Source organism: Saccopteryx leptura, chromosome 3 (genome assembly GCF_036850995.1).
Source record: "Saccopteryx leptura isolate mSacLep1 chromosome 3, mSacLep1_pri_phased_curated, whole genome shotgun sequence".
In the NCBI taxonomy this organism is placed as follows: domain Eukaryota; kingdom Metazoa; phylum Chordata; class Mammalia; order Chiroptera; family Emballonuridae; genus Saccopteryx; species Saccopteryx leptura.
In genome coordinates, this window is record NC_089505.1 from 167,900,962 (window position 1) to 167,913,090 (window position 12,129).

Consider the following 12,129-nt stretch of genomic DNA (forward strand, 5'->3'; position numbering starts at 1 on the left):
AAATGGACCAAAGACCTAAATACAAGACCTGAAACAATAAATTACATAGAAGAAAACATGGGTACTAAACTCATGGACCTTGGTTATAAAGAGCACTTTATGAATTTGACTCCAAAGGCAAGGGAAGTGAAGGCAAAGATAAATATGGGACTACATCAGACTAAGAAGTTTTTGCTCAGCAAGAGAAACTGACAACAAAACAAACAGACAGCCAACTAAATGGGAAATGATATTTTCAAACAACAGCTCAGATAAGGGCCTAATATCCAAAATATACAAAGAACTCATAAAACTCAACAACAAACAAGCAAACAATCCAATAAAAAAATGGGAAGAGGATACAAACAGACACTTTTCTCAGGAAGAAATATAAATGGCCAACAGATACTATGAAAAGATGCTTATCTTCATTAGTTAATAGAGAAATGCAAATCAAAACTACAATGAGATACCACCTCACACCTGTTAGATTAGCTATTATCCACAAGACAGGTAATAAAAGGAACCCTCATTCACTGTTGGTGGGAATGTAAAGTAGTACAACCATTATGCAAGAAGTATGGTAGTTCCTCAAAAAATTAAAAATAGAACTACCATATGACCCAGCAATCCCTCTACTGGGTATAAACTACCCCAAAACTCAAACACACTGGTACATAAAGACACATGCAGCCCCATGTTCATTGCAGCATTGTTCACAGTGGCCAAGACATGGAAACAATCAAAAAGCCCTTCAAAAGATGACTGGATAAAGAAGATGTGGTACATATATACTATGGAATACTACTCAGCCATAAGAAATGATGACATCGGATCATTTACAACAACATGGACGGACCTTGAAAACATTATACTGAGTGAAATAAGTAAATCAGAAAACACTAAGAATTATATGATTCCATACATAGGTGGGACATAAAAATGTGACTCAGGAACATGGACAAGAGTGTGGTGGTTATGGGGGGGGAGGGGCACAAAGAAAACCAGATAGAAGGTGATGGAAGACAATTTGACTTTGAGTGATAGGTATGCAACATAATCAAATGTCAAAATAACCTAGAGATGTTTCCTCTGAACCTATGTACCCTAATTGATCAATATCACCCCATTAAAATTAATTAAAACAAAACCAAAACCAAAAATAACTCCTATGCATCGTATTACCAGTTAGCTCTGCTCCTGTGACATCAGAAATTTGAAACTAGCCCTTTATTATAATTCCTAATGTGTTTATATCTTTTTTTTTTTTTTTTTTTTTACAGAGACAGAGAGTCAGAGAGAAGGATAGACAGGGACAGACAGACAGGAACGGAGAGATGAGAAGCATCAATCATCAGTTTGTTTGTTTTTTGTGGCACCTTAGTTGTTCATTGATTGCTTTCTCATATGTGCCTTGACCATGGGCCTTCAGCAGACCGAGTAACCCCTTGCTCGAGCCAGCAACCTTGGGTCCAAGCTGGTGAGCTTTGCTCAAACCAGATGAGCCCGCACTCAAGCTGGCAACCTCAGGGTCTCGAACCTGCGTCCTCCGCATCCCAGTCCGACGCTCTATCCATTGCGCCACCGCCTGGTCAGGCTGTGTTTATATCTTGTATAAATTCATTAGTGATCTGGTCTTATCATCTTCATGTTATTCTCAGTAGCACCTAGCACAGCATATTGAACGCAATAGTTACTTAACTAATGTATATTGTCTTCAACTTGCTTGTGTATATAAATGTGGAAATTACCAGAGTAGGGGAAAGTATTTAATATCAAGTAAAGAGCACTATAATGAGAATTACATTTTTCTCTAACAAAAATAATTCATGAGCCAGCAACCTTGGGTCCAAGCTGGTGAGCCTTGCTCAAACCAGATGAGCCCGCACTCAAGCTGGCAACCTCGGGGTCTCGAACCTGGGTCCTCCAAATCCCAGTCAGATGCTCTATTCACTGCGCCACCGCCTGGTCAGGCTGCTTATTATTTTTTTATTAACACAAAATAATCTGAAAAAGTAAAAAGTCAACGATGATTTCTTTATGCCATATGTGTCAGAATCTCTGGAGGAAAGACTATTACAAATTATCACTGAAAGCTCAATTTAATTTAAATATATGAAGACCCTTTGGTTCCAGTGTCAGCATCACATACGTATGCTCATAAAAATTCGGGGATTTTTCAAAATAAATATGAAGGTATAAAATATCCCCTAATTTTTGTGAGCAGTATATATAGGGTAAAGATGAAAGGCAAAATAATTATGATAGTAACTTTATTATAAATCCCATTTCATTCAGTTCTTCAATAATCAATTTTAGAAAAAAAGAAAAAAGAAAATTGTTCTGTAAATGAACACCTATAATGGTTGATAGCCTATTTTTAAAAATTCAGTGGACAAAAGGAATGCTCTCAGGAAAAAAATCAGTGTACTTATGTCTGAAAAGCTTGATGGCCTTCTCTTTGAGTGATGGGAACATTCTCTTTTGTTCTCCGAAAGCATAATCGTACAAACTGATCTGGAATCCCTGAGATCAGTGGCTGTAATTATGGAAAGCCTGTGGCCAGCAACAGATGTTAAAACATTGAAAGCTGAGCGTGTTTTGAAAGAGTATGGTGCGCCCTTAAAGTGTGGGCACTGAGAAGATTCTAAGACAAGGGGGCAAAAACCCCAAAGGAAAAGAAATGGCTTTATTTTTTACATGTGCTATCAAAAGCCAATTTTGCTGCTCTTAAGCAAATCAAAATGATTATAAGTGACTTACTGCTATAGAAAGTTTGTTAAATGAGTATGTATGCGTGTATATATAAGCAAGCAAGGCGTTTCTTTTTCCAAGAGGAAAGATTTTTTCTCTCTTCACTAAACATAAGAATTCCTCAACTTGTAGTCCAATTGGGAAAGTTCTCTTTCTCCATGTGTCCCAGCCCCAGAAGCCTGAAGGAGAGTGACACATGTGGGGCCTGCAGCCTGCTTTTCACCCTCTCAGGGCCTGCCTTCTGGAACCTGGCCTGGTGTGCAGTTGCTGTTCATACCTCAGAAGTACTTCCTGTGCTGAGCTGGTGCTGCCAGCTTACATGCTAGAGCAGGGGTCCCCAAACTACGGCCCTCGGGCCACATGCGGCCCCCTGAGGCCATTTATCCAGCCCCTACCGCACTTCTGGAAGGGGCACCTCTTTCATTGGTGGTCAGTGAGAGGAGCATAGTTCCCATTGAAATACTGGTCAGTTTGTTGATTTAAATTTACTTGTTCTTTATTTTAAATGTTATATTTGTTCCTGTTTTGTTTTTTTACTTTAAAATAAGATATGTGCAGTGTGCATAGGGATTTGTTCATAGCTTTTTTTATAGTCTGCCCCTCCAATGGTCTGAGGGACAGTGAACTGGCCCACTGTGTAAAAAGTTTGGGGACCCCTGTGCTAGAGCCTCCAGCTGTTCATGAGGTCTGTCCCAGAGCTTTGAAACCTGTGAGCTGGCAAAAACATGCTTTTATTTAAAGAATTCAACACTTAGTGGATTTAGTCCACTAAATGTTATTTAAGTGTTGAGGATTAGGTGGAAGGAGAAAGGAAGACAGACTGCAAAGATTGAGGCTATAGATCCAGGTACCTTTCACAGTTAGGGGAGAAATTATGTTTTCATCTCTGAACAAAAACAGACTTTGTTAATCTAATCATAATATGTGCACATCTATGTCTTATTTGCTCAAACACGTAGTTAGTTAAACTACATTATTCTATGATATAAACTCTGAAGTATAATAAGACATACCACATTAGTGTTCTGCTAAAAATTCAAGGGAATTATCATGGTGTTTTGACATATAAAACTAAACTCTCAATTATTATAAATATTAGCACCTCAAAATCCAAAGACACTAGCAAAAGACATCAAAGAATTTCAATTAAACACAATCAAAGCCAGGCGTCCTCTCCTCTGAGCACACCTGGGCCCCTTTCTCAGGCATGTGCCTTTGCTTCCTCTGCCCTAAGAAGACATTCCAACAAGACTTGCAACAAGGGGAGAAGGTGGCCGTGGCACCTTATCCTGGACCTACTCCCTGATCCTGTCTCCAAGGGCCCTTCCTTTGCCTTACTATCCTGTGCTTCAGTAAATTTAGTTTTACTTAAAAAAAAAAAATCAGCCCTGGCCGGTTGGCTCTGTGGTAGAGCGTCGGCCTGGCGTGTAGAAGTCCCGGGTTCGATTCCCGGCCAGGGCACACAGGAGAAGCGCCCATCTGCTTCTCCAACCCTCCCCCTCTCCTTCCTCTCGTTTCTTTCTTCCCCTCCCGCAGTGAGGCTCCATTGGAGCAAAGATGGCCCGGGCACTGGGGATGGCTCCTTGGCCTCTGCCCCAGGCGCTAGAGTGGCTCTGGTAGCAACAGAGCAACGGCCCGGAAGGGCAGAGCATCGCCCCCTGGTGGGCAGAGCGTCGCCCCCTGGTGGGCGTGCCGGGTGGATCCCTGTCGGGCACATGTGGGAGTCTGTCTGACTGTCTCTCCCTGTTTCCAGCTTCAGAAAAATGAAAAGAAAAAAAAAAAATCAAAGCCACCTATTATAGTATGTATTATAATTCTTATAGACTAGACTGATGAATGATAGTCCAAAACTCAGCATTTTGCTTCTCATTCTCCTCTCACATTGTTGACTTTCCAGGAACACAGTAAAACTTCATATTTCTGTTTATTTATGAGTTCCTGGCCTTGGGAATTAAAAGACAAGCATACGCATTTTTGCTTTCCAGCTTAAGATCACATTTCAATTAGCAAAGAAGCCCTACCAGGTTTTGTGACCATAAATGAAGCAGCCCTGTAGGACTAACAGGGAAGGTATATTGTCAACTAATTTCTACAGGGAACTGAGATAACATGCATACCTGCCTTTATGAGGATCAAATTAGATCAAATATGTAAACTACTAAACAGATCCATGAAACAGAACACGTTACATTACATACACATTACGTAATGTGTTCTGTTTTCACACCTCCCCAAAATCTCAATATGAAATTCTGATTGGAAAGCTTTCATTTTAATTAAGGGAAAAAATTTAATCATAAAAAAGAAAGAGAGCTGGAATCAGATATCTGTTTAAAGGGTTTGTTAATACCCGTCACCTATCAAACACTGAGATAAAAGCTCCAGAATCACCAAATATTATCAGCAGCCAGTATGGACTTAAAACCGGAACAGAATGCCATATACAGCAGAAAAAGAATTACTGAAGGTTATTAAATTAGAAAAACAACTCACACTTTAATCATGTATGACAGGGATAAAAAGTGATTAGAAGTAACCACCTGGATGTGCTACTTTATTTTATAGGAAAAGAAGGCATGTCCAGAGATGCTAAATGATTTACCCATGCTTATCACCTAAGCTGTGTTCCACTGACCAAAATCAAGCAATCTGTTTTTGAACTGAAAACATTTGCTCCCTTTAAAAAAATGTTTTGGCAATTTTCATTGAATTTTTTGGTACTTATTTTAATATAAAGACCAAACTGATTATAAGCTGCCCATTCCTTTTACCAAAGTCATTTTAACTAGAATTAGATAGTGGAAACAAAAAAAAACAAACAAACCTAGACTGATAGTTACAAACATTAGAGTCAAGATACTTTTAACACTGCTATAACTAGCTCCGCCCTCCATTCAACACAGATTTGGACACTTCAAGTTTTACAGGTGTTTCGAATGTGCTGCAAGGGACAAGAAACACTATTCTACAAAGCCTATTTAGTCACGGACCAGTTTGAACAAAAATTTAAAATACACAAGACAAAATTTATCACTACAGTTATTTAGAAGACTCAAAAGCTCAAGTGTGGGACTCAATGTATGCAAACTTTTAACCAAGCCTGAGTCCTTGAATTTATCCTTTTGGTACTTGAAAACACTTCGATGAGAACCTAATACAAGATTCAAAATTTAAATGAATTCTAATAATTTCTCTTAAACTTTCTAGCCTGAATGCAAAGATTACTCCTCCAAAGCTGTCATTTTGTGCTTCTAACATTTACTAACCTACCCCCCCAAAAGGTAAAAGAAAATCTAGATTTGAATGTTTGCCATTTTCTCCTTATATGAAAAAAAATCACATCCTTGCCAATTCTATAGAAGACCTAGGTTGTATTACTAAAGTGAAATTTTATTTTATTCTTTTATTTTCTCACCCATAACTATAAAAGTTATTTTCAAAAGAAACAATTGTTAAAGAACTTAAATTTAGTTTTCTGAACATTACACCAAAACCACTGAAAGCGAAAAGTCCAGCAGATCGAGTGACGTATGGGTTGGGGAATAAGTTCGTAGCGTTTTAATATCTTCTTTTATTTTACAACGATTTGTTTGCTGTTTGGCAAAGGGTAAGTATTCATTCGATAAAACCCTTTCTGCTCTACAAAACTGTGTTAATTGTACTTTTGAGTTATTTAATTTTTTATTAGTTTTGAGGCTTAGAAATGGAATACCCAGGAGGCAAAAATCAACATTTTCGACACCTGCTCTTCTTTGCTTTTCATCGAGGTCAAAAAGCTGCCGAAGCAGCCCGGGACATTTGCGACGTGTATGGAGAAGGTGTCATAGGCGAGTCTACAGCACGGAAATGGTTTGCAAAGTTCAAAAATGGCGACTTTGACGTCGATGACACGTGCCGCAGCGGAAGGCCTTCTGAATTCGATGAAGAACTGGGAAATGCTCGAAAAGAATGCCACGGTCAACAAGGAGCTCTACATTGCCCAACTACACTGCATAAATGAGGCTATTCGACTGAAAAGACCTGATCGACATGGTCAAACCATACTCCTTCACCACAACGCCAGGCCCCATGTTGCACAAGTCGTCAAAGCCGCACACCAAGAGCTCAAATGGGTGGTCCTTCAGCATCCGCCGTATTCTCCGGACCTTGCACCGACCGATTATCATCTTTTCCGCTCCGTGTCAAACCATATGAAGGGCGTTACCTTCGATAACAAAGAGGTCCTTAAAAACTGGCTCAACAACTTCTTTGACACCAGACCAGGCGATTTTTGGCGGAACGGCATCAACAAATTGGTCGAGAGGTGGGAAGAGGTTGTAAACAGCAACGGCGAATATATAATTGATTTACTTATTGATATAATTATTGTTTTTTGTTTAAATAAAAGTCTTCGGTAAAAATGCTACGAACTTATTCCCCAACCTAATATTTACTCTGTCTTAACCAGGTAAATTCATGACATAACTTTGAATTTTTTTACTGCTTTTTTTTTTTTTTAATTTTTTTACTTTTGTTTTTCTTTTTAAGCTGGAAACAGGGAGAGACAGTCAGACAGACTCCCGCATGCGCCCGACCGGGATCACCCGGCACGCCCACCAGGGGGCGACGCTCTGCCCACCAGGGGGCGATGCTCTGCCCCTCCGGGGTGTCGCTCTGCCGCGACCAGAGCCACTCTAGCGCCTGGGGCAGAGGCCAAGGAGCCATCCCCAGCGCCCGGGCCATCTTTGCTCCAATGGAGCCTCGGCTGCGGGAGGGAAAGAGAGAGAGAGAGAGGAAGGAGGGGGGGGGTGGCGAAGCAAATGGGCGCTTCTCCTATGTGCCCTGGCCGGGAATCAAACCCAGGTCCCCTGCAGGCCTGGCCGACGCTCTACCGCTGAGCCAACGGGCCAGGGCCTTTTTATTTCTTTTTTTAAATTTTTTTTTTTACTTTTAGTGAGAGGAGGGGAGGCAGAGACAGACTCCTACATGTGCCCTGACCAGGATCCACCTGGCAAGCCCACTAGGGGGCAATGCTCTGCCCATCTGGGGCCCTTGCTACATTGCAACCAGAGTCCTTTTTTTTTTTTTAGGACCTGAGGTGGAGGCCATGGAGCCATCCCCAGCACCCAGGGCCAACTTGTTCTAATTGATTCATGGCTGCTGTGGGGAAGGAGAAGAGGAGAGAGAGAGAGAGAAAGAAAGAGAGAGAGAGAGAGAGAAACAGAAACGAGAGGGGGAAGGGTAGAGAAGCAGATGGGCACTTTTGTGTGCCCTGACAGGAAATCAAACCCAAGACTTCCACACACTGGGGCCGATGCTCTACCACTGAGTCAACTGGCTAGGGTCTCTCCCCCCCCCCCCCCTTTTTGTAATTCAGTTAATTTTTACTTATGCATATAGCCTCATTTCCCCCCATCTTTAAACTCAGACTTGGGATTTGTCATCTACTCCTTGAAAATGTCATGTACGTAATTAGGAATGGTAGAGGCTTTACTTACCGTATTTTTACAATAGGCATTATTATTGATACCGTCTGACAATTAATTTAAAAAAACTTTATTTATAGTTTTTGTTCTCAGGGTAAGTAAAAAAATGTTCTTAACACTAGAAATTAAGAGCCTTGCCTGACTAGTGGTGGTGCATTGGATAGAGCATCGATCTGGGATGCTAAGGACCCTGGTTCAAAACCCTGAGGTCACTGACTTGAGTGCAGGGTTGCTGGCTTGAGCACAGGATCATCAAAATGATTCCCAAAGGTCACTGGCATGAGCAAGGGGTCACTGACTTGGCCTGAGCCCTGCAATCATGCAGTCAAGGCACATACGAGAAGCAATTAATGAACAACTAAAGTGAAGCAACTACTTGATGATGCTTCTCATTCTCTCTCCCCTCTCTCAAAAATCAAAAAATTAACATTAAAAATTAAAATATTAAAATTAAAAAAAATTAAGAGCCTTATAGTATTTTAATGGACAACTGAAGTTAATATTTAGGACAGAAGGTCCTATTGATTTCATTTATCAATTTATTAGGCAAAAACATAATTGTTTTTCCAATGAAGTACATAGTTTCAATGTTCATAAAACAATGAAAATTTTAAAGATAAATAACGTGTTAAAAAACACACTGACTTTTGTGTCATAAACCTATACACTATCATAATGTAGCATGAAATATAAAATTTGCTACTTTGATTTTTAAGATTCTTTTTTAAAATAGTCCCTGTTACTTGAAAAAGATAACATTAAACAAGAATGTCATAAAATAAAAATTCAATACAATACTGAGTTATTCTCAGTACTTAACTAACTCATGGCTTAGGCAGAGTTATTCTGCTAGAAAGTTAGAAAAACATAATAAATATTATACAAGAGGGAAGGGGGTGGGAAGATGGTAAAGGGTAACAGGAGTGAAATATATGGTGATGGAAGAAGTCTTGACTTTGGGTGGTGGGCACACAACACAACATACAGATGCTGCATCATAGAATTGTACACATGAAATGTACAATTAACCAATGTCACGCTAATAAACTTAACTAAAAATATATGTATAACTAGAGCAACATTTTCTTCATGCAATATATTGACAAATTCTATCAGAAACTGAAAATTAAAATTAAGGTATTTTATTAAAGCACTCAGTATATATAGTACTTCTCCTCTAATACTTAAAGCATTGACTCATCAGAAGTCAATACATCATTAGGTAATTTAAACTAACAGTTTTAACATGAGTGTTATTCTACAAATAAAAGACAAAGTGCTCTAACTTATTAGGACACAAATGCTTTATTAGATGAAATTACAAATGCTAATTACAGTTTAAAATACTAAGAGTTTTTCCAGCATTGTTTTATGCTTAAAAGTCAAATATAAGGAAATAATATATTATCAGACCCCTAAATTAAAATATTTTCTGGTATGAGAAATTCCAACAAATTAAAGTTCTGTTTACGCTAACAAAAATATTTACCACTATGTACTTACAAATAAAAACAAAATGCAACAATTAGAATAACATAAAAATGCAAACTAGCCTGACCAGGCGGTGACACAGTGGATAGAGCGTCGGACTGGGATGCAGAAGACCCAGGTTCGAGACCCCGAGGTCACCAGCTTGTGTGCAGGCTCATCTGGTTGGAGCAAAAAGCCCACCAGCTTGGACCCAAGGTCGCTGGCTCCAGCAAGGGGTTACTCTGTCTGCTGAAGGCCCACGGTCAAGGCACATATGAGAAAGCAATCAATGAACAACTAAGGTGTCGCAGTGCGCAACGGAAGACTAATGATTGATGCTTCTCATCTCTCTCCGTTCCTGTCTGTCTGTCCCTGTCTATCCCTCTCTCTGACTCACAGTCTGTCTCTGTAAAAAAATAAACAAATAAAAGTTAAAAAAAAATGCAAATAAACAGAACCAAAAGTGAAAACAGAAGGGAGCGCAGGCCAGCAGACCCTTCTTGCCAGACTGAAATAAGAGGGATGGATATTCTTACAAATGGCAGGGTTACCTGATGTGACAATATTCTGAGTGGGAATTTGCTCTTTTTTTTTTTTTTTTCGTATTTTTCCAAAGCTGGAAACGGGGAGGCAGTCAGACAGACTCCCGCATGCGCCCGACCGGGATCCACCCGGCACGCCCACCAGAGGGCAATGCTTTGCCCCTCTGGGGCGTCGCTCTGTCGCGACCAGAGCCACTCTAGCGCCTGGGGCAGAGGCCAAGGAGCCATCCCCAGCGCCCTGGCCATCTTTTGCTCCAATGGAGCCTTGGCTGCGGGAGGGGAAGAAAGAGACAGAGAGGAAGGAGAGGGGGAGGGGTGGAGAAGCAGATGGGCGCCTCTCCTGTGTGCCCTGGCTGGGAATCGAACCCCGGACTTCCGCACACCAGGCCGACGCTCTACCACCGAGCCAACCGGCCAGGGCCGGGAATTTGCTCTTAAGAGAACTGAATTTCATATCAAATACCTCATTTAAAACACACAGCAAACTTTTAGGTACAAATGTGTTCTATATTTTGAATTTGCCTTTTGGTGAACAATGATGGAATGCCAGTGCCAGGTCCTCGGAGCAGAGGTTACTCGTCAGGTACGTAACCATCAGTAAATGAGCACAAAGAAAACATGAATGTTTTGATCAACTTGACAATAAACTAAAACGGTAATACAGTACTCAAGCATAAATGAGAGTCTGAATTTGAAGTATAAGTTTCTATAAATGAAATATTCTATGGTGAAAAAAATATAGAAGCAAAATGTTATACACAGTTTCTAGGGTAACTGGTTTCTTAATTCAAAATGATTATTTGATTCAGAATATATTGTCACAACAGGACATACTTTGCAACATTAGAGTGATCTATTATGAAGAGTAGAGTGGAAGATATCCTAAAATGATCTTTTATCTTATAAAAAGAAGATCAGCATTTTATTATTTGCTATTTTCAGGTATTATGATCTGGCCTGGTATTATATACTAAGAGACTATCCTACTCTTAGCATAATTATTTTCAATATTACAAGCCTATTAAGTCATATACATATAATATGAAATGAAGTTTCGTTTTACACAATATCTCTTAAGGAAAATAGTGAGATCATCAACATGCAATTAAATAAGTGTGGCATCTAAGCCATATATTCTGGGTTAGTAACAAACGCTTGTTCAAATGTCTCAATATTACAAGGAAAACCTTTCCCCACCACCAGAGGTGCACTTAAGGGGACCGCTAACCTGATTCGGAATCACTGCTACTACTTTCAGACTCAGATGAGCTGCTGCTGCTGCTGCTTTCACTCAGTCGGGAACCAATTCCAACAACAGCTGTGGATGGTGTTTTCTCAGCTAGAAAATAGGGAATCACATTAAAAATGCCAGTAGATTTAAATAGTCACAGGAACATTTGGAAACAGCCACCTACATTTTGTTTGCTGTTTTCTGGAATTTAACTTTTTATTGACATCCAGTAATTGCTTTCCTAACTTCTGTTTTTTCTGAAAATGAAGTTCCTCTTTGGACTTCATTATTATCTTGCCTGTGTGATTTAGGACAAAACAAATATGAGTAAGCATAACTCAAACTAATGAATACCAGACTAATATCTACTAAAATAACAGAAATACATACCACGAGGTTTTGGTGGTCTTTTTCTTAGACATGCAGCAACATATGTTTCTAGTTCTCTCAGTGTTGTTGCCTTCAATGTTTCAAAGTCTATCTCTATCTCATCAGGGTTGGAATTTCTCAGTGTAGGCTCTCTTGATTCTATTATATGAACGATTTTCCCGAGTTTATCTCCGGGGAGTTTGTTCATATCCAGACTTAACTGCCTTTTCTCATCATAGCTCATAGGTTTAGCATTATATTCATCCTCAGATTTCAGAGCCAACACTGGTTGTTTCCTCTTCTTTGGCTGACTGCAATA

The 12,129-nt window shown here is 39.8% G+C and overlaps 1 protein-coding gene across 1 annotated transcript in view; it reads right to left on the reverse strand.

Moving 5' to 3' along the window:
* The window catches only part of BRDT (bromodomain testis associated), a 66,873-nt gene that overhangs the window by 34,742 nt on the left and 20,002 nt on the right, over window positions 1–12,129 (reverse strand). Inside the window, exons 9-11 of the mRNA XM_066372222.1 lie at window positions 11,832–12,117; window positions 11,626–11,739; window positions 11,439–11,549 (exon numbers count right to left, since the gene is read on the reverse strand). Of these exons, the coding sequence (XP_066228319.1) occupies window positions 11,439–11,549; window positions 11,626–11,739; window positions 11,832–12,117 (511 nt within the window). The remainder of the gene's footprint in view (window positions 1–11,438; window positions 11,550–11,625; window positions 11,740–11,831; window positions 12,118–12,129) is intronic.